The sequence below is a fragment of the Echiichthys vipera genome (genome assembly GCF_963691815.1).
Source record: "Echiichthys vipera genome assembly, chromosome: 13".
Classification (NCBI taxonomy): Eukaryota; Metazoa; Chordata; class Actinopteri; order Perciformes; family Trachinidae; genus Echiichthys; species Echiichthys vipera.
The window spans coordinates 14,776,338-14,802,509 of record NC_139838.1 but is presented as its reverse complement, the minus strand read 5'-3'; the positions used below and the strand labels follow the sequence as shown (position 1 = coordinate 14,802,509).

General features: G+C 42.0%; 3 protein-coding genes across 4 annotated transcripts; all 3 read left to right on the top strand.

Annotated features, from left to right (window-relative positions):
- Window positions 1–391: 391 nt before the first annotated feature.
- On the top strand, window positions 392–6,802 carry tmem196 (transmembrane protein 196; the record flags this gene model as incomplete). Its single annotated transcript, XM_083926088.1, has 5 exons — window positions 392–556; window positions 2,765–2,821; window positions 5,522–5,657; window positions 6,486–6,604; window positions 6,731–6,802. The coding sequence occupies 5 exons, from the start codon at window positions 392–394 to the stop codon at window positions 6,800–6,802; spliced, it is 549 nt and encodes a 182-aa protein (XP_083782214.1).
- A 3,552-nt stretch (window positions 6,803–10,354) lies between these two features.
- Window positions 10,355–15,369, top strand: polr1f (RNA polymerase I subunit F; the record flags this gene model as incomplete). Of its 2 annotated transcripts, XR_014593439.1 has the most annotated exons (5): window positions 10,355–10,656; window positions 12,824–12,965; window positions 13,229–13,437; window positions 14,117–15,063; window positions 15,155–15,369. XR_014593439.1 is itself a non-coding variant. In XM_083925049.1 (4 exons), the coding sequence occupies 4 exons, from the start codon at window positions 10,355–10,357 to the stop codon at window positions 14,613–14,615; spliced, it is 1,152 nt and encodes a 383-aa protein (XP_083781175.1). In that variant the 3' UTR covers window positions 14,616–15,369. The 2 variants fall into 2 exon arrangements, 1 of the variants encoding a protein (XP_083781175.1); XM_083925049.1 differs by having other exon boundaries at window positions 14,117–15,369.
- A 10,177-nt stretch (window positions 15,370–25,546) lies between these two features.
- On the top strand, window positions 25,547–25,966 carry LOC310956120 (fer3-like protein; the record flags this gene model as incomplete). The annotated part of the gene is made up of 1 exon (XM_083926252.1): window positions 25,547–25,966. The coding sequence occupies one exon, from the start codon at window positions 25,547–25,549 to the stop codon at window positions 25,964–25,966; it is 420 nt and encodes a 139-aa protein (XP_083782378.1).
- Window positions 25,967–26,172: the final 206 nt, after the last annotated feature.

The following is a 26,172-nucleotide window of genomic DNA, read 5'->3' as shown; positions in this document are numbered from 1 at the left end:
CCTTGGACAGCGCCAAGCGGCATACAAGCGCTTGAGCGAGCGGAGGAACTTCAGCGGACGGCTCTCTCTTACTCTCTCTCTTACTCTCTCTCTCTCTCTCTCTCTCTCTCTCTCTCTCTCTCTCTCTCTCTCTCTCTCTCTCTCTCTCTCTCTCTCTCTCTCTCGCTCTCTCTCTCTTTACAAACAACAATCTCAGAGCAAGCTTCCTTCCTCCAGTTTGGTGACTTTAACCTTTCTAATCAACTTGGACCTACTTGTTTGGATAACTCCCATTTTCCAGCCGGGTATGAAGCAGTAGAACTGCGCCGCCCTCGGAGCACCGAGAAGCGGACTCCCCTCAACGCCTCCTGCCGCCTCCTCCTGCTGGAGCTGGAGAGATGCCCGGGGCAGAATGTGCTCCAGCCGCAAGATCCTGTGGAGCCTGCTCCTGCTGTCCGTGGTGGAGGTGGGCCTGGGTGTGGCGAGCATCGTCCTGGGAGCCGTGGGCATTAGCTGGGTCCGGGGCGTGCACAAGCCGCAGCAGGGCGATGCGTCCCCGGTGTGGAGCGGACTCTGCGTAGGTCCAGGGAACAACTTTTTTACTTACTTTTCCTTATTTACTTTCAGAGAGTAACGTATCTCCAGGGTGGAGGATAGAGGCGCAGCCAAAACTCAGGGGAACTAGCCTTAGTACTTACCCACCTTACTGTAACAGTCCTCTCAAAGTGGGCTATAGGTTGTACAAAGAAGGCATGTATTTTTACATTACTTGGTCTTATAAAGGGAAAAGCATGACTGACTACTTTGAAATGAAGTGAATTGCTGTTTTATTATGATTTTAAAGATATTAATAGAAGTTATATTTTGATACAGCTCTTTTTAAATGAATGATTTTCATATAAATGCTTCATATGGATGCTTCCATATAAAACTGTAACAACTATAATTTAATTAACCCTTTTTATTAGACAGAATATCATTTATAAACAAAAAGTCTTCATATTAAAGAACTCGTATGATTCAAGAGAAGATATTTACATCACACACTGCTGTAGTTGTTGAGGGCATAATATAAAGATATTATTGAAGGTTTCAAATTGATGTCTGTTTATTCTGGTGGTTGTTTTTCTAATCACCAACTGGAAGTTGTGGTTTATCCCCCTGGGGTGTGGTGAATACTAAATATTTTGGTTATGTTTGTTCTCTATTAGATGTTAGAGAGACACACACAGCCATTTGGCCTCTAGATGCCCCTGTGCCAGAGCTAAAGATCGGTTTCATTCATTCATGCTTGAATTGCTTCTCGGTGCTTGGGAGAGTCAAAGCTCTTTCACTCCCCTGCATATGTCTCCTCCTGTTACAGCGCTGCTTTCGGCCTCATTGTCTTGATTTTGCTGCGGTGCAGTCAAAAGTTGACTTTCTTACATTTTCCTTAGCTATATATAACTTTGAATCCATTACTTGACTATGAATGCGGCTCCAGCTGAGGTAACAGTCTGTTTTATTGCTGAGAATTACCGTAAGTGCCTGGAGCTCAGGCAACATGAGTCATAAAGAAGTTGAAATGATCTCAAAGACTCCTAAGGTGTGTGGAAATCAGTGGAAGATCGTAGTGATATTACATTAGTGTATATTTGAATGTGAGTGCCTTCAGCTTGTGTGTGTGTGTGTGTGTGTGTGTGTGTGTGTGTGTGTGTGTGTGTGTGTGTGTGTGTGTGTGTGTGTGTGTGTGTGTGTGTGTGTGTGTGCACAAAGTGAGGATGTGACGTAATTCCTTGGCTTCCTCTTAGACTTCTTCAAGAGCTTTCAGCCCTACCTGGTGGCCTTCATCAGTGGATGGAGTTTGTGACTGAGTGGAAGTTGAGTTTTTTTGTGTCAAGTTACTTTCAGTTGTCTTCTTAATTGCATTATGAGAATGAATATGAGTTTCTCAGTGTCACTTTGAAAAGTATCGGATAATTAAAAGGCAATGTTTTAAAGACTGGTTGGTTTAAACAAAGAATGGTGCTTTTGATTTACAAATAACACACATTTAAAAAGCAGTCAACGTAACAGATGACCTTCAAGTTATCAAAGGGCCGCCCAATTACTTGGATCAGTATTCAGGTATTGAATTGACGTAATCTCATGTGTAAAGGGAATGTTTCATAACAGAAATATCCTGAGAATATGAGTTAAGAACAGGATCACTTTCCAGCAGGAAATCTGTCATCAAAGGTTAGACATTCAAACACTTTAGGGACAGCGGTCAGACGGTTTGAATGACTCTGACAGGAGATCTTTGGGTGATCACAAGACACAGTGGCTGACTCAGCAGACAGCATTCAACAGCTGAGAGGTTAAACACTCTCTTTCACACTAACACACACACACACACACACACACACACACACACACACACACACACACACACACACACACACACACACACACACAAACACACACACACACACACAAATTACAGCTTACAGCAACTTTCAGCAAAACAATGCAGCTCTCATCTCAGTGTGGTGTCCTACTTGAAAGTGTACTCTGCTGCTGTCTGAATCAGTGACATCCAGGACAATGTGGCTTCCTGCTCCAAGCCCACAATAACACACTCTATTTTTAGAGGGGAAAAGTTGCATCGGAATAACCGAGTGTAAAGAATTCACCCTTTCCTGTTGTCAAGACAGGGGGAAGGCGTCGTGATTAGTTTCACATATTCTCTTAACCAGGATTTTTCTCAGGACTACAGGTGTCTGAAACTCCTCATTAATTCATTTGTTGTTCTCTCTCTCTCCAGTTTCTGGTCTGTGGGATGTGCGGAATGCTGTGTGCTCGCAAGAGGACAGGTCTTATTGTGAGTACGCGTTCAGTTGTTTCTCAATAGCCTCTTTTGTCATCCTATCTTATGTGTATTAGTTTGTGGTCTCTCTCTACAAACAGCATCTATCTGCTGCAGCTAACGGAAACGTGGGAGTGTTTTAAAGGAATAATTCAACATGTTTCAGGAATGTGCTTATTCGCTTTCCTGCCAAAGGTTAGATGAGAAGATCAATACCGCTCTCATATTTGTACAGTAAATATGAAGCTACAGTCGGTTAGCTAAGCTTAGCTTAGCATAAAGACTATTAGACTACTAAATAGCTAGCCTGGCTCTGTCTCCCTATCAGCAGATCTAAAATCCACAGAAGAGCGCCCATATTTTCAACCTTCAAACCAGGACCCTTATTGGGCTTACCCCTAATTGACACAACACACACACACACACACACACACACACACACACACACACACACACACACACACACACACACACACACACAAACACACACACACACACACACCCATGCGCGCACACACACACACACACACACACACACACACACACACAGACACGTGTTGAATTTAGACTTCTGGTGCATTTGTCTTGGTGTTATTAAATTGAGTCAGGTATTAATGAATGGGCAAGAACATAATACATTTGTAAGTTCTGAAAATAACTATAAAATCATAATTATTGTTAAACTAGTAAAAACCATTAGAGTTTAAACCAACGCCAGGATGGAGAGTCGCCATTTGATGCCCAGACTGGGACCAGGACAATCCTGGACAAACTAGGAAGTCTGGTCACCAAACTGTTTCCAGTCTTTATGCTAATATAAGCTAAGCTAAGCTAACTGTCTGCTGTCTGTAGCTTCAGATTTGTTTTATAAATATTCCTATCGAACTCTCTGCAAAAAGAAATCATAAACATGTTTCAATTAAATATTCATATCTGAAAACTGTTGGACTTTATCTCATTACTATTCCTTTCCTTTCCTTTATTCTTACTCTTGCCTTCGACAGTTTTTGCTCGAATCTTAGTTTCTCTCAGTCTCAAACAAACCTGCTCAGATCAAGTAGGATCTTCACTTATTGGTGAGTTTTGAGATCCATTCACGAATTTTAGGCTGGATTCATGAATTCAGTGTCCTCTGTTGCAGACTTCATAATGCCAAATTCTCCCTGGAAGCAGTAGATCTATACACAACTTCGAAGACGATTGGCATTTGGTGTGGCAAAAGAGCTTTTGAATGACTATGAAGATGAAACACAAATCATTATTCATTAATATGTATTGAAAAGTGTTTTCTCCTTTGAAGGATGATTTATTTTGAACACCAAATACTGTTAATATTCATTGAAAACAGAGAGTACTAGTATTATTACACTCTCATGTGCACACGCTCAAGTATCATGCACTCTGAAAGATGCGAATATATCTTTCGTAAATATTGACATATTATCTACCTGTGGAAGTTCACAAGTAAAGACTGTTTTACCATGTCAAACACCCAAAGGTGTTTTTGTGTGTGTTGTCCTGTCCAGCAGGTGCATACAGTGTGCCCAAAAAAAGACATCTGAGGAAATCAGAGGAGACAAGCAGTCACCTCTCCTCTTCTCTTCCTGTCATTCTTTCCATCTTTTTTTTGCTCAGCGATCTCGTCGCAGTCTCTCTGTGTCTCCGAGTCCTTGTGTTTCTCTCTGACTCTCTCTGTCTCCTGCGGGGAGGCAACTAATGATGGATCAATGTCAGCACAATCTGCTGTAACAGAGACATCCCTCAACCTTTCTCTGCCTCTGTCTCACCCTATCCATCCCCACTGATTTTCTCTGTTTCCGTCTTTATCCTTGGTAATCTCCCTTTATCATCACTCCCATCTATTTACCTTCCATCTCTCTACTTTCTCTTTTCAATCTCATCCTCCACGGGTCATTTCAATGCTCTGACTCTCTCCATCTTCCTCTCTTCATATCTTTCCATCCCCTAGCCTCATTGTTTGCCCGCAGGGTGATGATTGCATTAGGTTGGTTTGGCTCCGGAGTCCTGCCAGCCGCTTTCCACACTTCACCGGGTAATGACTGAAATTGGAGAAGCCCTTTTCCATGCAGTTAAAGGCACTAAAGGCATCCGTACTGGGAGCAATGAAAGAGAACCTGCAACTCCAGTCACATTGCATACACACATGCATGCACACAGAAATAGGGCGTCGAATTGAATAGATTTGATTTTATTATTCTGATTGCAAAGTAACAGAATTGCAGTCCTATTCCCACCAGATCCTGATCGGAAAAAAATTGGATTCTTATACTGGGTTTGAGTTTTCCAGCTGCTTTATAGGACTATCCATAAAATGTGATTGATTAAATACTGAAAAGAAAATCTCACTAACCGTCTCACACACAAATGAGATACACACACACGCACACGCACACTGCACAAAAAGAAGTGAGTCATGCAAGTATATTTAAAAGGCATGAAATATTTCTGGAAGAGACAGCGTGCTTTGAGAGCAATCCAATTTTCTAATAGGAAATGAGATTTATTTTGACCGATACGCGTGACTCATCAGAGCGACTGTCGTCTAAAACAGCACCATGATGGAGATGGAAGCTCAGTAGTTTGTATATCACCCATCTCATCACATTTTGTCAGTTTGTTTACAGTTTTGTTGATAGGTTATCAACTCAGCTGCCTGCATTAACATAAACCCTTCTCTCTGCATCTGCCCCTCAGATGATCCTATTTTCAGCGTGTTGTATCTGTGGTCTGATTGGTGGGATCCTCAACTTCCAGTTTGTTCGGGCACTGAACAAACGACCAGACTCCATGCACTCGATCCATCTGGCTGCCATGACTCTGGCCTGTCTGGGTAAACAAACAATCACAAACCAATTTGATGCAGTGCAACACAGCTGAACACAATTGTTAATATCTACTGTGTGTGACATGTGTGCTATCATAATGTTAAAATATACAGTATGTGTTTAAATGTCTAAGAGGAGATAGATAGATATATTAAATGGTTTAGATTAAAGGAAAAGCAACTCTTCATTTGTTACATATCAATTATCCCAAACTTATTCCTTCACTTCTATCCCATTACTATGAATCCCACATCATCATCATCATCCAAGGCATTAAAACAGTTTTTTTACCATCAATATTGCTCAAAATAACACCAAACCTCTGCAGTAGCATGATAAGAGTCCCTACACATAAAACACATCAATGGGCTCCTTCCTTTTGGATTGACTTTGGTAATCGACTTGAATGGACTTTACTACGAGAGGAGCTGGTAGCGGGGCCAGTTGGTAAGTCTTTCTTTCTTATTAAAAGTCTTTTAATGAACTCTGATTTCACTAACTATGTTGTTGGTGCTTTATTCTATGTGTATACGTATCTACAATAGCATGATGAGTATATCATGTGCTACTATAAAGGTTTGATGTTATTTTGAGCAGTATTAGTGGTAAAAAAGTTTTTTTTATGCCTTCACCGTACTGCCCAGAGCTAATCTGTATTAGCCACGTCCGGCTGTTAGCGACTCTCCTGGATTTCTCCGTTAAAAGTTGTTACACGAAAAAAAACTGTCTCCATTGCTTGTTTGATGTATGTAAATGCCGAAAAAGACCCTGGGATGATTTTGCGCCGGAATTACACTTTAAGGTGAAGAATTCTTTCATTGTTATTTGTCCAGGTATCTCTTCCTGTACCTTATCCACATGGCTCACCTGTCGCCTGGCCAGCTCCGAGCAGCAAAGGATGTTCCTGGAGAGGGAACACTCGCTACACCACTCCCACGAGATGAGCGAGAAGGTAGGACATGAGAGCAGAAGAGAGCTTCTGATTTGTCGGCTTGTCAACAGTATGGCCTTTAACTCTAACAGCACATGTTTCATGACCAAAGAGGATTTGAAAGTTTGTGTATGGGTCCCCTTACAGGAGATCCTGGACAACTCCAGCAATGGCATTCCTCAGATCTCTTACAACGGACACACCACAGCATCACCATGACAACACATCACCAATGGAAACGGTTCATGGGTGGCTTGCTGTCAGACGGCAAATCCAGCATGTACTTCTTTCTACACACCCTGCAGCATACGCAGTAACCATGTGCTGACTGCAAGGAGTGAAAACTTTCTCACCTTGGAACCCTTTTCTCCACCGCCAGATTAAAAAGACATTTGGACAACAAGAGGAAGGTGTTTGTGCTTCTGAATGATTATGCAAACATGGGTTTAAACCCCCTCTAAACAAACTCAAACCAAAGCCAGGATGGAGCGTTGCCATTTGTGCTCTAATGCAGGTAACAAACACCTGCGTGACAGCATCTGAGCTTTAAACTAATGAGCAGGAAAGATTTCATCCAGTGAGATGCCTCAAAATGATGAGCACAAACCAAGCATGCAGCTGATTCACAGTCTCAGTGTCTTTATTATATCTCTCTCCGTCTTGTTATGGATTTATGGAATGCAGATCTTGAGATAGTCAACAGTAAACTGTTTGTAGCGTCCGATAATGGAATGCTTTGATATGAAATACAGTTATGCGCAATGTACTGTATTGTATATCCCTGCTTGCATATCAGGAATCTAGCCGTACCTATAAATCAAACATATTTTTATAAATGCTTCTTATAAAAGTGAATTCAATTAAAGTATGACAAATCTGAGTGATGTTGTATCTTGCATGGATTATTTAATTTAGTTTAATGTTTTTATTGTGTGTCTGTGTGTGTGTGTGTGGTGTCTGTATTTGCAAGTGTTGTAAATTATTGCTTCACTAGTTGCCCCCTCACAACATTTTAATCAATACATTAAATGTTTATTTTTCAATAAATGCATGTAGTAAAAATTTTAAAACAAAGTGTACAATATTACACAACGAAACCGATGTGGAGCAATATATAGGAAGTCAACTGCATTCCTATGGGACCACAGCTTAACTCAGTGATACCTTTGGGTCTGCTCAAGAGGCACACACTCATCATAAAGTTAAGTGATGATAAATCTGTTTTAGAGCTCCTCTCAAACCACCTCTCAACCAATAATAAACAATATCACATACACTCACATGCATGCACACAGACACACTTTGACCTCTAATGAAGAGTTAAAATCGGTCTGACAACATCATGCTGCTCAATACCTCATTATGGTGTTTGCCTACTCCAGAAAGCGCAGTGTGTGTGTGTGTGTGTGTGTGTGTGTGTGTGTGTGTGTGTGTGTGTGTGTGTGTGTGTGTGTGTGTGTGTGTGTGTGTGTGTGTGTGTGTTATAGGGTCCAGAGCAACGGAAGCCACTGGGTGCGCTTGCTGACTAAGAAACCATGTCACAATTTATCATCGTGACAACAGACAGGAGCAAGCCATGGCGCCCAAGAGAGCCCCAGAACTGCACTGTGTGTGTGTGTGTGTGTGTGTGCGTGTGTGTGTGTGTGTGTGTGTGTAATGCTGAATCATGTGGCCTCCTGTGGCGCTGCTCTGTCAGAAGAAAACTAACACTAGACTGAGCGTGCTTTCTTTGCATATATGTGTGTGTGTGTGTGTGTGTGTGTGTGTGTGTGTGTGTGTGTGTGTGTGTGTGTGTGTGTATGTGTGTGTGTGTGCGTGCGTGTGTGTGTGCACTAGTTGCACAAATTGACACCTCAGGTCACCCTAATGATCTTAATGTGCCATCGCAGGTGAGAACAGGATACAGAATCAATGACCGTCTCCATTCAGATGAACAGCATCCTTGCCAGGATAGTCGGATGCACATCTTTTGCAGTTTACATAACAAAGGGCATGTTGGTGAGGAGATGCATACTTTAGGAAACTTTGTCCTAAAGCGTATGAGAAGCTTTTGTCTATGAATATGGTTTATAACAGGAGCCATACTGTACTTGGAGCATTGCGAGGTTAACCTGCTTGTGTGCCCTGCTGGACCCGCTATAACGCCCTGTTCCTTCCACTCTCTTTGTGTACAGCATCACTGTGCTGGAGTATTACACGGTCCCACGGTTTTTCTGTCTGTCTGATTAAGCCCACTTTAATTTAGTTATATGCACCAAGAAAACATTACATCACCTTAAAAAGTGGCCTTAAATCTAGATTTAGATGCAATCACATCACTACCACAAATCAGTTGCAGAGCCTGAGGCTTTTAGGGGCCTCTAGGGGGCCTCAAGACAGTTGTTTGCTTTGCCCTGTTAGCTGGTTGGGAACAGTGTTTGTGCTTTTAACAATTCTGGGGGATTTGCACGATTTACTTTCATTTTAGAGCATTTAAATGCAGCTACATGTCACATGGTAGAATATGATTTGATATGCAGATTAACAGGTAAAAAATGTAATATTAATTATATATATATATATATACATGTGACATGGTACATATAGCTTTTATTTTTAGTTCAAACTCACTACTACAACAACATAAAGCATTTAAATGGAGCGACATGTTTATGACTTAATAATTTAACCATGAAGGAGATATTTATACACAGTAGCCTAATACGAGACACATTAAAAATATTTCTGCTTCTAAGGGCTTGCTTACTTTATCTTCTTTTTTTTGCAAAACAGTTTATTGTTTATTTTTCATCATTGATTATTTAGATTAGATAAAACTTAATTGGCACTGTGCAGAGTACAGTACAAGTACAGAAACAACAAAATGCAGTTAGCATCTAACAGGAAGTGCAAAAAAACAGTACATGCTGTGTAATAAAGTGCATGAAGAATATACAGTATGGGAAATATATGTACAGTGGGACATAGTGTGGATATATTGAGTCAAAGCCTTTTTGTTGGTCAATTTGAGTATGTGTATTTTTCTAATACAAATTATATTTTTTTATTGCAAAAAGGCTATGAGAATCATCAATAATAAACATTGCTGTGAGACAACCAACCCACTATTTAGTCGCTTGAACATTTTGAAATTCAGGGACCTAGTTGATTACATTAAACAATGTACAAAGCAAAAAATAAACTTCTTCCTCACGATATCCAGAATCTGTTTAAAACGAAGGATTCCAGTTATAACCTGAGAAGACCACAATCACTGTCTTTCTGTCAGAGGGGTCAACATCTGGAATAACGGTCCTTAAAATATTAAATTACACTGTACTCTAGTCGGCTTTAAAAGACTTAACAAGAACGACATCATTTCTTGTTGCAGTATGGAAAATTAAGTTGAATGAGTTTGTACTATTTTGGGTTATGCACTGTGCACTATTATTTTGTTGTGATCAGAAATTGAAGTGTACTGATTAGTTTCAAATGTCTGTGATCTGATCCTTTTGTATTAACGAGTGTACTTCTTTAAGGTAAAAGGGGTAGGGGTATATAATCTTTGGCTTCAACCTACACCCTTTCGTTTATATAAGCTTAATATATACCGAAATAAATAAATAAATTCATTCATTCATATTTTGAATGTTGGGCTGTCACTGTTTTAATCATTCTTACACTGTAGTTCCACCTCCTGGCCAGCAGGCGGCACTGTAAAGCTCTTATTTTGACAGCTGTCGAGCCTTCCTCAAATCGGAAGTCGCGTGTCTTCCGGTCTTCTCAAACAGCATGGCGAACCTAGATCATGCTGAAGACGAACCAAAACATGTGAGAATGGCTGGTGAAATACCCGCCGCCAGTGCCGAAGTCCAACCGGCCGACGGGTCCTCTGTACCGGGCAGAGACGCGGGCGCGTTCCCGTGCGCTATCCCGTCGTTCGCAGCCGCCTCCGAGCTGCTGTCAGCGCCGTACTCGTGTCTGGTGAGGACCACGCACCGCAGACACATCACCCTGCCGCCCGTGTACCTGAACAAGAAGAGGACAGGTATACAGGAGGAGCTGGAGGCCGAGCTGCTCAAGTTTTCGCAGAAGTAACAACCTCCATTTTTACTATACACTATTTGACACCTCCGTTTTACAGGCACGCGAGCCATTTCTAACACCATGCGAGGTTCAGGCTCTCCTAATGTGGTAGACTGTCTTGTATCGTGAGGTTTGTAGTTATTGGCTGAGTTTTTACTTCCGTGTCACTGCTAATGAACTGTAAACAAAAGCTTGTGTTCAGTTCACTGTGGTGGAGAATTATTCACTCCTAAAAGTAACAGGTAAAAGTGCCTTAAGGTAATACTTCATACTGACCCCCTCTCTATGTACTATGTACTACTATTTTATATCAAGTCCCACACTTAAGATAAAACGTGGAACATACAAATCATACACTCCTCAGAAAGATCCACATCCCATGAAAACACCTACAGAAAACAAATTCCTCTTCATTCACCAGCCACATTCAATTCAATTCAATTCAAAAAACTTTATTTGTCCTCGGGGGGCAATTCAGGGCACACAGAGCAGCAAATAACGACAGTGCAATTATACAAAAACATTTTAACCTAACAACAAGAATAAAGTGTAGAAGAAGAATAAGTGTCAGGATGTCAGTGTGTTAGTACAGGTTAGAATAAGTGTCAGGATGTTAGTGTGTTAGTACAGGTTAGATACGGAGAACATCATCGGTGTGAGATGTAGAAAGACATGCGTGTATCAGATGTAAGCAGACATATGAACAGGTGTATATGATGTAAACAATGTAAACATGTACGCATGTATAAGTGTACCGTAAGAAATGTCTTGATAAGATAAAAAGGCACTTCAGAGGTGAATTGGATCTGTGGGAAATTTCCCTTTTGATTTCTATGAGCAAATAAATATACACACAGAGGAGCTGAAATCAACGTAGCCATATTTATTCAACACCCCTTTTCCATGCTTTACCATGGTGGTTATTGTTTGCATCTGAAGCAGAAATGTGTACACCCTATCATGTCAACAAATACATCAGACAATGCACAGGAAATTTAATTGTATCCTTGCAGATGTTGTTTTGGCAGATTTTGAAATTTACTCCTCTTTGTCTGGGGCCGAGACGAAACCAAGTAAAAATACGGTCGATTCGGAGAGGGGACAGAAACGTTCAAAAAGTGGTGTTAAGACTGATCTCGAGTACCACAACACTAGTATGCAGTATTCATATTGCAGCTGGTCACAGGAGTGAGAGACCGATACATCAGTCATTGCGTTTTAGGCGTTTCGTAACGACCGATGCGGACAGCTGCATTTACTGATTGTTTTTCCCCGTCATTATTTATAGACAGGTGACACAGGCAGCTCAGTGTTGCTGGAGATGTCTTTTTTTAAGTTCAATAAATGTTCCTTTTTTAAAAATTGATACTCGTAACATTTGTTATCATCGTTCATGTAATTTTTATGATGTAAATTGAGGGAGCAAAAGCAGCGTCCGCTCCAAGTAATGGCTAAAGAAAGTCGGCAATCCCTATTGGTCATCGGCTAAGGCTGATGGAAAAAAAGAAAAACGGTATCAGCCGATCCCTGATTAACAGTAAAAGTTAAATATGCTTGGTTACTTTCGAACCACTTGGTCCAGGATGTCGGCGTCGCTGTAAATAAACACGAGCAGTCTAGTGCAGGTGTCCAAGCAAGAACACACCTGATCCAACAAATCCAACTGTGTGGCGATTCAGTTGGTTGAACAAGTCTAGTCAGGTGTGTTCTTGCTTGGTTGGAATAAAAACCTGCAGCCACAGCGGCCCTTTACTGGATAAGTTTGAGACCCCTGGTCTAGTGGTTCTCAGTCCTGCTCCAGTTTAACAGACATAGCTAATCCATCATCTAATGAGATGAGGATGAAGAAATATCGCAGTCTGTTTAACTTTTGGATAAATCTTTAATTCTATCAAAGAACATGCCTGTCAAAATATCCAAAAGAGTGAATAACATCTTCAAATGGCTTCTGATAATTGTTTCAGTAAACTAACTGATTTGTTTAAGATTACGTCTTAAAGACAGACCGGCACTCTGTTGTAATTATGTGCATAATGGATGTTGGTGTTTTCTGCGCTCTTTGGAATGGAGCTGGCGTGAGAGAAATCTGCACGTATTTCATCTGACATTAATGTCACACTATATCATATTGTTCCGTAACAAACTAACTTAACTTGCCCTGTTTGACTCCTGCAGTCTGAAGGGAGTACCCCTGGCTTATGAGAACATCAGGATAGTGGGCCAGCATGGATCCATCTTCGACGACAGCGGCTACATCCACATGGACATAGAGGCCAACTTCATTGTCTTTCAGCCCGAAAGAGGGCAGAAACTGTTGGTAAGATGCTGTGTTGCTCTCTATGAAGAAGGCTTGGGGAAAAGCTGTTTAAATCTATCTTAAATATTCATGGGACAACATTTAAGCCATATAGCCATACACAATTTGTGGGAGCTTATGATTGAGGCATTTTGCTGTAAAACAAAAACAGTGTGGCCGGCAAAATACCAACCACACATAAACCAAGAAAACATTAAGAAGACCTTTACCTCTGGACCTCTTTTAAGCGTGTAATTCTATTTCTACTCTGTTTGTGTCCCCAGGGTAAAGTGAATAAACTAGCAGTAAGCCATGTGGGCTGCCTGGTGCACGGCTGCTTTAACGCCAGTATCCCCAAACCCAACCTGGTTCCTGTGGAAACATGGAGGGACGCAGGGCCGAGAATCGGAGCAGAGCTGGAGTTTGATGTGACTGCACTCGACGCTGACACTGCAGGGGTGCTGCTGATCAGAGGACGGCTGGACAGGACCAGGCAAGTGTGCAGTGATGGAGGATGGAGAGGGACAACCGTAATCTGGGTTCTCTTTTAGCTGCAAAAGCGTCCCCTCTTGACATAATTCTGTATTTTCATTGAAAAATATAGCACATGCATGACATCTTGACATGTTACTGAGCTACAGAAATTAGCCTGTCCAAATTAACATGAGCTTTGTTCGCAACAGCGGCAAACATTTAAAGCTATTCTTACCTTTCTGGCATTTTGAAGGGAAGGTAGAGTTGTTCATGTTCAAATTTTTACAAAGTGCTGTGCCACAGGCCAGAAAGGTAAGGATAGCTTTAAAAGCAGTGAATGCAAAGCATAGTTCGTCATTATATTAATTTCCTATGGGACACAAGTGGTTCGTCTCGCAAGGCAATGCAGCCGACACCGTATGAGGCGTCAAAACACATAGAGCTGTTTTTTTCTATGTGAAGTCCTGCACACTGGCAGCCTCTGGAAGCAAGTTAATTCTCCAGAGAAGCAGCAGTTTTATCACATCCCCTGGATTGGCACGGCTCATCTACTTCTGTCAGTATCGGTACTTCAGTGTGTGCTGCTGTCTGCCATCCTCAAGTGTAGCAGAGAGAGCATTTTATTGTTTTATGGCCTAGTTGCTTTTTGACAAGTGCGGTTTAACCTTCGATCATTGAGTTTTGCCTGTGTGTCTCAGGGTGCAAGAGCTGCTGGCTATGGGTGAGAGCACGGAGTCCGGCGTCCCTACAGACCATCCAGAAACACCAGAGAATGAACCGAAGCCAGAACCCACCACGGAGGAGTCTCTTGAAGGCACCCCAAAGAAGAAGAAAAGGAAGAAAGATAAACTGAAAGAGGAGGAGAGAGAAGAGGAGGTGACACCCTCCTGCCAGTTGGATGGCAACACAACACCAGAGCTCAACGGAACAATGAATGAAGCAAACGACACCAAAGCCGGTGAGAAAAAGAAGAAGAAGAAGAAAAAGCAAAAGGAAAAACATGTGAAAGAAGAAGTAGTGGAGGAGGAGGTTGAGCTCTGTCCCACGGAGGTCCACGGCAGTGACTCCAGCGGTTACCATAGTGACAAGCCAAACAAAAAGAGGAGACATGAAGCAGATAGTTTTAGTTTTAGTGAAGATCCGGAACCGCCAAAATCCAAAAAGAAGAGGAAACGTGACACTGAGCAGTTCGCCTAAAAAATGGATCATATCCTGTATTCTTTTTTTTGAAAAATCTGGTTAATTGCAAGTTATATTTGAGGTGATTTAACATTGACAACAATGGTTCTGGAGGAATATACAGACTCGCCTTAACATTTAAACTACATTTTTTAATAAGCTAGATTTCTGGTAGGTTCTTCCGAGCTCCTCTAAATGATTTTAAAGGAGGGTCAGACTTGCAGAAGGAGCATTTCTGCACTCGCATGTTGTAGCTTGTTGAAAAGCTTGACACTTTACACATCAGTCCTTATTGGGCTGCAATGCCCTTACACAGCCTGAGGGGGGAGCACAACTGCTTCTTACATCCACACTGGGACATAAAAACACAGAAGTGAAGCCTTGTCAACTTCATCTGTTAAATATGGTGCTGAGTGTAAATAGGCCAGGGTTTTGCATTAAAGTTATCAAACTAAATTGGAAAAACGTAAAAAAAAATTGTATCAGATATCCCGCCTCACGCTCGATGTCAGCTGGGATCGGCTCCAGCACCCCCGCGACCCCGACCCCGGGATAAGCGGTTGAAGATGAATGAATATCAGAAAACTTCTATTTTCTCTTAACTCACGTGCCTTGTTTCAGGGCAAATTGGGTAGTCATGAATAATTAATGCTGTTTCCCTCTGTCTTCCTTCAGTGTTGCATTGACTGTTTTCACATGAAGGCGTGTTGTCGGACCTTGAATGAAAACCAACAGAAATGAACATTGAATATTTTATTATCATCCCCATTAAAGAGCTATATTTTGAAATGTTGACCGTGCTTCCAGAAATCACTTATTTTTTAATATCCACGTATGCAGAAAAACTGCTTTTTAAAGACACTTGGGGGGGAAATATCCAGTTTAGACTCTACAACATTGCGTTGGGTATGAGAAAAGTATCCCAGTAGTAAATACAAAGATTTCTTGTTTTCTGGGGCAAGTTCTCTCACACAACAAACTCTTTTTACGCTGCCCCATGGGTGTCAAGTGATAAAGTGCCGAGAGACAGCCTAAAGATCTTTGTTTTCTTTACCCCCACCTCCAGACACGCCACACACACTAGTCCCCCTGACGTTCAGTGGGGAGTCTCATTAGCTGTGAGGTGCTAAGAGTTGGAGAGCTTATCAGGAGCCCGCCTAAAGACGGATAAGGAGCTGCAATTAACTTGGCTCATCTTCATCTGCCCCACCTTATGTACATCTGTGCTTGATAATTAAAAGCCTTTAATACGGACTTATACTGCAGACTTGAAGGCTTATTAAAAAGTGAGAAAGTATTTATTAAATGAATAGTTTGGGGAAATAGATTTATTCACAGGCTAGACTGCAGCTAGTTGACTGGAACCAAGCCTTGGGTCCATTCAAAGTTAGTCCAATATATATCTACCAGTATTATATCTCTGTTAAGTATAAATACAACTATTTGATATTTTATCAGGGCTTGTCTACCGAACCTTTTGGGAGTCTGCTGGTTGCCATCACAGCCGAGAAGCTGTAGCAAACTTCTCATCTAACTCTCAAGCATATAGTTCCCTGAGTGAATTATTCCTTTAACGGATTCCTAATATTAATACTTGCATTATTACCAAATTATTTTTTTACACCTAAAATAAGTAAATAACTTATTAACCATTTAGAAACGTGAATAAACTACAGACACAATTACACATTACAGTTAATGAAATAACTCATTGAAATGGACCAACCCTGATTCCAGTAGAACACACTTACATACACAGGCGCACAATAAACAGAGAAAAGATCATTTTACCTACATTTGAGCCCTCAGGAGAATAACATTAACTCCATTTCAAACTTTTTTTAACAACCCAATGGTCTTGTAATCACATTGTCGTTACAGATCGCTCCCAGAATGCTCTGAATGACCTCAAATTGTGCAACCACCACTGTTTCAACTGTGAAAATACACAAAGCAATTAAATATCGTAATCTTAAACTAAACGGTGATCTAAAAAGTTCAAGTGGACTTTAAATGGTTCTCTTTCATCTGTCCTCCCGTGACCTCCCTTCCCCCTCTATCACTCTTACGCCCAAATTCAACCCCAGCCCGTTTGCACCTCTCTTGCACCTGTAACCCCTTCCTCCATCACCACTCATTTATCTTGTCATTCCTCCTATCACTCCCCCATGCTGACTCCCCCTCTTCCCCTATCCTGCTTTCTCTCTTCCTCCTACTTGTCTCCCTGATTTATAGGAGGCAGTGTGCAGTTCACACACATTCCACTTCTGACAACCCCCCCCCCCCCCCCTCACCTCCCTTCTGCCACTGGACTCTCATATCAAGGCACAGTCGTTCATCTTCACAATCCTCCAATGGAGAGAAGAGGAAAGGCGAGAGAGATGAGACACAATAGGAGGAGTGTTGTTTTCTTTGAGCAGACCAGACTATCTTTTCGTACAACTCTGTCTGCCTCTCGCTGTCTCTCAAGGAGTGGTCTATGGTGTGTGTGTGTGTGTGTGTGTGTGTGTCTGTGTGTGTGTGTGTGTGTGTGTGTAGATTGGCTGTGTGTCTATCTCCTGTGTCAAAGTTTCCAGGCCTGGCGGCTCCTACATGAAAGAGCCCCTGAAGTCTTTATAGAGAACAAACGGCTCCCTGACGCAATGCTTCAGGTTCAGAACACACACACGAGCTGTGCCACACACTCAGTGGCTCACTCACTCATTCACTCATGCAGACACACCACATCCACAACCCACAATCCACAAATCCCCATCCTTGCACACCCCCGTCGGCCAGGCCTAATTAGTTATGTGGTCGGCACTCTGCTCCATCCCAGAGCCCCAAATGGCAGCAGGTCATAAAACCTTAAGTGTTCCACCAGTCAGAGCCGTGCAACTGTGGCCATATATCCTCCAACACGACCCGGCCAGGGCTGAGTCGTATCAAGGCCTATCTCTCACAGGCCTACTGACATCCATGAAATCCCTTTATAGTGTTTTTCAAAGGTATTTCTGAGAGATTTTTTGGCACTTCTGCTTTGCATCTCCCTCAGGTAGGCAAATAGCCTGAGCTCAAGCACAGAGTCAGACGGGCTCAAGCATTAAACTCTTTCTCAGGGGATCAGTGTCCATGCACATGTTTACAAGAGCACATGCACACACGCTATTAACCCCAAAAGTAAACGTTACTTTCGGTTGATGAGTTGGATTCCCATAGTTTGTTTCCTTGGCACATGACACCGACTGTCCTGCCCTCAGTAACCCTGGCAACGACAGATGGATGTTTCTTGTGACACCATTTTGCTCAAGGGAATTGTCTTTGTGTGTATTATTATCTTTTAAATGCCTCAGAGAGTCACTGACAGGTACTGCCCTTCGACTGAAAAACTGCCCTTCCATTTTGTAAGACAGTATCACTTTTGAAGCCAAAACGATTGTGGTTTATGCGAGAGGAGAAGAGTCCCACCATCTCGGAAATGAAAAGTGTGAACAGCTGGAAGATGGCCTGAAAGGCATTCATAGTTTCGCGTTCAGTTGTTCACCTGACAAGCGAAAGAGCTAGTTGTGTAAAGAATGGAAAAAAGATGGCTAGAGAGAGAAGCTCCAACCCTGTTGACTTTCTAACCTCCACACAGCTGGCTAGTCTCTGCATGAATTGGGTGTGAATGGCGGATTGCCGGTTTTGTGAAGTTACAGAAATGGTTAAACACAGCCCCCAAATTCCAGTGTGAGAAAGGCGTGTGTGAGGAGAAGGCTCCCGAAGCCTTTCGAACATTGGACAAGAAGGTCTGGAGGAGCATACTGGTGCCTTAAATATGAAGCTACACCCAGCAGCCCATTAGCTTATGTTAGCATGTAGACTGGAAGCAGGGTAACAAAATCAGCATTATTTTTCATAAGTTTGTTCTGTGAATCAGTTAAATGTACAATATTATGCTCATTTTCAGAGTTCATACTATTTTGGGTTTCTACAAGAACATGTTTACTTACTTAAATGTTAAAAAAAAAAACTCATCTTTTTTTCTATCTGGTTGTTTAAAACACTTCGTTTAAGCGCCTGTCTCTTTAAGACACCCTCCTGAATAAGTCCAGTCTACTCTGATTAGTCAATGTTTACGGGTCTTCTACATCTGCATTCTTGGTGCCGTCATTACAGCCGGAGAATGACAGTAAAGGTACTGTAAAAGCACTTTCTACCTATTTATATTGTAGTTTTGACGTCACAAATTAACAAAAATCTTGCCGACTCATTAAAAGTCACAGTTTCTGAATACTGTCTGAAATACTCATAGTATTTATAGCACCTCATACCTTTTATGCCATCGCTTTATAATCCAAAAAGACATGGAAACCTTACTTTTTACCAGACCTTTAAGTGTTAAATACATCACATGTTGACATTTACACAATTCCTATTGTTCATACCTACATATCTAACATTCACTTTTTTCTATCCTTTGTTTTTTTTTCTCACACAGAATTAAATGCCTGCCTACTGTGTGTGTGTGTGTGTGTGTGTGTGTGTGTGTGTGTGTGTGTGTGTGTGTGTGTGTGTGTGTGTGTGTGTGTGTGTGTGTGTGTGTGTGTGTGTGTGTGTATGTGTGTGTGTGTGTGTGTGTGTGTGTTTGTGTGTGTGTCTGTGTGTGTGTGTTTGTGTGTGTGTCTGTGTGTGTGTGTGTGCCCTAGCCAGCCCAGTGAGATTAATACGACTCAGCGTAATCAGGAGGTAATGGGAGGCTCAGGCGTCTAGACAGTGTTCTGACCAAAACTGTAACTCCTACACCCAAAACAATCTCTGGAAATATGGCCGGGAAAGGACAAAAGGTAAAATAATAATAATAATAATAATAATCATAAAAATTGTAGCTGTATGCAGCTGTTTTGATAGTAACATCATCCACAGAAACAGAGCTAATATTGAAAGAATGAGGCCATATCATGTGAACATACACATTAATATGAAAGTGAACACAGTGATTTACAGTGTAACAACAAGCCAATGTTAAAAAATGTATTCATATCACTCCCTATACCTTTTGCATATAAATCGAAAGGAGAGCAGAAACGTGGAGAGGAGTAATGAGGGGAGGGGTAAGAAGAGGAACACACAGCATATCATCAGACGTTCAGCCACAACCTCCCAAAACCACAGAAAAACAAATAAGCCAAAGGAGGAGTGAAAAAAATGTATGCGTCTGGAAAAAATGATCTCATGTTTAGTCATGTGGCTTCACAGGACAATATCCAGGACACAACTAAATATTTGTATTATTATATTTTTAGGATAATCTTGTCAAGCTGCAGTGCAGTACTAAGGGTACATATAGGAAAAAGGGCAAGATAAAGAGAGAGAGAGAGAGGGATGAAAGAAAGAGAAACCTGGGTGGCCAAAGTGCTGATGATGTGTACGTTCAAACGGATTGCTGGAAAAGTACTTATAAAGTCATTGACCTGAAGATGAAGCCAACTCTGATCAGTGAGCCATCCGCTGATTCAGGCAAGCAGGGTATTTTTAATCACAAAAGACTATATATAAGACAGATATGTTGAACAAAAAAAGAAAGACACAAAAATCTTTCAGTTTCCCAAAGTGAGTTCAGAGGTCCATGCTAGAGACAGCTGCTCTTACTGAAGGCGACTCTGCCAGCTCATGAAGTTGAAATAGAGTGACACAGCACTGGTGCAGAGGCAACGTTGTCATAGTGGTAAAGTAAGAGTCAAGGGAAAAGCTGTGACGTTATAGCCATTGGATTTCTAAGGGAAAAGGTTCAGCGTTGGAAATAATCGACCCTTGCCGCAGGTTCATCATAAGCAACTACAAAGGGTCTATAAGCTATAGTGAAAACTAGAATCTTCTGCCTCTGCTCTGGTACATGTCAGTGTGAACATGAGCTGCTTTGGTTTTACAGCACAGCACAGTAATGTAGTCTGCACACAAGTCACACAAAATGAGTACACAGATGTCCACACAGAGCATATGCATACACACTGTGATGACAAGATTAACGTGACCCGTGCACATTTATGGACGCAGAAAATATTATCCAGTTTAAGTCTTTTCCAAAGCACCTCTGAAACTCATTATTCACTTTCATTTTGAAGCTGTATTCGAGACGTTAAAGATCATATGCCAACAAGTGTTTCCCGAGAATTTGGGAAACTAAATCATCAAGTTGCAATCCAGCTGATGTGCCTGGAGGCTCCTGCGTTCATATTCACACAGAGAAAAACACGTTTTATTTCTGGATATCTGACGCTACAGGTGTTGAGTACATGCACAAGCACAAAATCCACTGATTATACTGAATCATCGTCGTCAGTGACCGAACAGTGTAGATCCTCTTACCGTTGACTGAAGCACTGTCAACTCAGTCAGAAGAAATTACTTCTTCCTGAATTCTTCTTCGATTACAAGTTATAAGAGGAAATGTATTTGCATGCCATTCTGAGGATGCTGTGAGTACTTGAGGGGCTGCGTCCAGGAACCGCCTATGATCAGTAATCCATCTGGGAAGTGAAGTTTTGTTTTATTGTTTGTGAGAGAATTAGTGTCTCCCCAGTGCTGTCCATATTTTCCAACTTGCCTCTGTCCCTAAGCTGTTCTGGCACTGTGGTGAGTAGAATAAAGTCTAATCTGTCTGCAACAGTCCTGTGTAAACATAAATAACATAAACAATCTCAGTGTAAAGAGGACCAACTATTATTTAACGGATTGTGATCTACACCAGAACAAACACAGACACACAAACTTCCGTGGCATAAGAACAGACCTAAAGTGCTATAGGCACACTGCTCATCTCGTCATCATCATCATCATCGTCATCGTCACCATTATCCTGAAATAGTGGCATCAGTTTCCTCAACAAATGAAACATGGCACCCTTGAAACACACTGCAAAGATCAGGTGACCTTTCAGAAAATAAACACAGACATCACTTAGACTGCAGAAGGGGTGGTGGGGGCGTGGGGGGGAGTCAAGGTGTTGACATCTGTGTCGGTGAGTGGGTGGGGAGCCACGCAATGACGTTTTTAGTGTGGTGGTGGAGAGGCAGAGCTAAGAGATTTGAAAGGTTGGGTTAAGAAAGAGCTAAGGGCATGCAGCGGTTTGGCGAGTGGGAGGTGTATGTTTGGGGAAAGAGGGGGAGGAATTGGGAGGAGGGGGGGAGCAAGGAGATATATGATGTGGCTTTGGGGTTTATCCAACTTCCACACACACGCACGCATACGCATGAACCCTACTTTTTCGCTGTCCGCCCGGCCGTGTAAACAGACCATGATTTGCTGTTGGCTAAAGTGCCTGGCCAGTCAGAGGGCGGGACATAGAGGAAGGTGGGACAAGTGAACCAATGAGTCAGCTTCTGGGTGTGGGGAGAGAGAAGGAAACAAAGGCCAAGAGAGTCCCAGTGACACAATGAAGAAGAGGCAGATAGGTCAGGAGTTAAACTCATCTCCCTTACTCCCCCTGCTTCCCACTGACTCCCTCCCTCTCAAGATTTCAACTCCAAATCTGCTTTATTGGCAAGACAACGATAAAGGATATTGTTGCCGATGTTTTACAAGGTCTACAATGTAAATATAAGCCTGGCACTATACTCTGCTTAGACCTTTGTCTCACCAGATGTCTTTCTCTACCTCAAAATTTGCAAAACTTAGAGGTTGTATATACAGAGAGAAAACAATAGATGAAAATGAGGGAGATGTGGAGCGAATCAACTGAGGAGGACACAGTGGCAAAGAGGGGAGAAAGAGAAAGAAAGGAACAGAATGAGAGAGAAGTGTCTAGTTTCAGATTTACAGTGGTGGTGGGAGAGATTTGGCTGCGCTCTTACAGCACGCTGAGGACAGAACCAGAGGAGTAGGAAGACAGATTTACATGGTGAGAATACTTTTGTTCTGGCTGCTCTGGAGCGCCACACTGGATACAAACTGTTCTCCAGTGATCTCTATATTCAGAAAATCTACTAAATGACAACTGTTTCAGCGTGAAAACACAACTCCACACTCTTTTTTTCCACACGTCATCATGTGATATTAGTGAAATCATGTTTCCCAACACCCGTTCTTCCCAAGCCGCCAATTCAGCTTTTACTGTGGTGTTTTGATGATATTTGAACAAAATATCCAGGGGTTTAGTGTCAAAATGTCTGTCTGCTATGTGCTGTAAGATGCATAGCATAAGCTATGGACTTAAGTGCTAGGTTGCATTTGCATGTTTCAAATGCATATACCAAAATTTTATTTATGTATATTTATATATAGTTACGCTATAATCATGGACTCTAAGAATGGCAATGTCAGACGATCGGTCCACCACTATTGGAAGGCTTGCCATGAAATTTTGTATAAAGATTCATGATCCCCCGAAGATGACATATAATAACCATGGTGATCCACTGCATTTCAAGGTTTAATTTGTGGGTTCGCACCAACCTCGAAGCAAACTTTTTGCATTGCGTGAATACATACAAATCATTGCCAACACATGAGTAGATGTGAATTTGTGCAAGCTGAAAGTAGTCAACGCTGTGTGGTTTTCTGACTTATCTGGGACTTCAACAAAAGTTACAAAGAAGCAGTAGTGGTTATTCCGGTCATGGGTGTCTAGGGTAAGTTAGCATGAGTATGCAGAAATAATCCCAATATGATTCCACTGTAACCGTTATTTAAGTCTTTATCATCTGCTTATAAATGTAAGTAGCGATTGGTAAAATTAATTTGGCAGTTGCCTGGTAAAAACTACTGATCAACTTTAAGTAGCATGATGATTGTGCTCCTGGTAGTGTGGACTGATATCAGTCACATCAGCGACATACAACAGTGACTTTGTGCATTGCATATGCACACGAGTGTGAGCGCATAAGTGTCCATCTTGTATACACACTCAAACCTAAGTGTATGGTCTCCATCTCCCACCGCTGCCTCTTCTTCCTCTCGTTCTCTGTTTTCCCGGCAGGCAGATAAACATGATGGGACATTCCGCCGGTTGTCATGGAAACGCTGAGAAAGCACAGCTGGGCGGGAGAATATGAGGTAATCTCACCCTGGGGCTGCTGGGTAAATATTGGTCTTAAATAAGGAGTAAAACCCCATAAGAGGCACACACACACACACACACACACACACACACACACACACACACACACACACACACACACACACCTATGGGGTTTATCCCAGTTTTGTCAGAGTGGAATAACCCAGGACAGACCCATTTCCTGCTCTGCTCTGTGATTATTAGTTACACAGAGTGAAATTAGTGATAGTTTGTGGTGTGACTGAATGTTTGTAGAAGTAAACAGTGGAGGTATGAAACTGAACTCTTATCAAGAAGTCTGGAGGTTCAATTCAGTTGATTAATGCTATCTGTTCATAGACCAGTAATGGAGTTATAGCTGTCGGTTACACATTTAAAAGCAACCTTATATGTATGTGCCTGTTACCATGATGGGTCATAAACTATAAAAGTATGATGGCAACCAAAGTAACAACTATATGACCATTCACACCACAACTGCACAAGACCACTACCTGCATTCAGTGACCTGTCAACCAACTGCATTGATGAACGGCAACTTCAGTTTAAACTAAATGTCTGTTAAGCTCCAGAGGTACTAAACCAAAGGAGAACATATCCTCGTGGATCTGCCCATTGTTTCCAAGTATTAATATGATTAGTCAGTTAGTCCAGTTCTATGAAGCCGAAAGTTAAAAATGTTCCATTTGTCATAATGAGTTGGCTTTAAAACCACCAGCACTACACTTGCTGAATTCAGAGATATTTAGAAGGCTCTCCTCCTTAAACCACAATAGTTGAGTTGCCCTTGAGTAAGGTATTTAATCCCAGTTGACTAAAAGTCTGGAGTCTATTTTGGAAAGAACATGAGTCAAACCAGTGGTTGTGTTCTCATTTATACTCCCTGATTTAAGTATAATAACATCAAATTTGAAAAACATTTTAACGTGTGAAACAAGAGGGAAACTGCAGGTAGAAAGTCAAATGTGGTGTCGTCCCACATCTGACTTTGTGTGTTCAGAAAAGTGGAAACAATTGGAATGAGTTTATAAAGTTAGTCAGCAAAGATTTACCATAAGAAAGAAAAGCAAAAAGGACAGATTTAAATGATCAGACTCTTTTTCCTCAGCATCTTTGTCATCATCACCACCACCTCATCAAGGACCAGAAGTTTGGTCTTAGTACTGTAGAACTTGTTAGAGCATCCCAGCACTCTCTGCAGAGGCATAAAGCATGCAGTTACACCAGTGGCTCTCTCAGCAGTCCCTGCAGTGTGGACTCTGTCCTGCCATGGGAACGGACAGTTATTTGCTTTAATTTGCAACAGAAAAGCATGTGGTGTATAGTGACTGTTAGGGAATGTTCTATTTGGTCTTCTCCCGGCCTGTTAAAGTGATAAAAGTGTCATTATTTAGCCTCTGAAGCAGAGGGGAGAGTGCAAACAAGACTGTATGACCCTCTGTCAAGAGCCTCCGTTCTTCAGAAGCTCATTAAGGGCATCCAGGAGGACAGTGCATCAATTGGCAGGGCCGTTCAGCTTCCTCTCTGCCTTTTTAAGCCTCTCTCCTCAGATTCAACCCACTCACTGGCCGACTAAGGTTAGAAATGGACTCAATTTAGAGATAGAGGGGACATGAAAGATGTTTCTCTGTGAGGCGACTTATTAAAACAGCAGGAAAGGCCCCTGGACTTGAGCCCAATAGGATCTCACCCTGTTGTGCTCAGACCGGATTTGGAGAAATTTGGATTACCTTGTTGAAATGCACGCTTTGGCCCCTGTGTTTGGTGAATGCTTTCAGACAGTCCTGGAAGCTTTGATTGGATCAGTTTTTGCGCTTGACTGAATAGAAGACATATAAAAGTGACATATTTTCTGCCAGACTGCTGTTTGGGACTGAATGTGGAGATGCAAGAGTGCTTGATAGACTCCTCCTTAATAGATTTTGTCAATGACATGAACCTGATGGAGTTTCCGCAAAAGTGCACTTTGGGACCAAGGCAGCAGGTGGATAACGGCGCATCCAGCCCGAGCGACGTAGGGCTGAGCGACTCTTCCTACAGCGACCTGGAAGACGGTGTGCACGCTGCGGACCTCTGCACCGAGCATCTGGTGATGGGCGCACCGAGGTACTACAGCCGCGGGGCGCACGGGCATCACGGCAAGTCCAAACGGAGGAGGATCATCACCGTTGTCCAGCGGCATGCGGCCAATGTGCGGGAAAGGAAACGGATGTTCAGCCTGAATGAGGCGTTTGATGAACTGAGGAGAAAAGTTCCTACATTCGCCTACGAGAAGAGACTGTCCCGTATCGACACACTCCGTCTGGCCATCGTCTACATCTCCTTCATGACGGACCTGCTGGAGAACACCTGAGTCAGAATAGCCCGATATGAATTTTGTTCCTTGGAGATTTGATTGAGTTTAATACTGCAACGGTTGAACTGATGATCTGTGATCTTTATCCAAACTATAATATGGGGACTCTTAGACAACAAACAAATCTTTTATATCCAAAAACGTACAGTAGTGACATTATAATACTATTCTAAATTATTACACGTGGCCTAAACAAGCTGAGG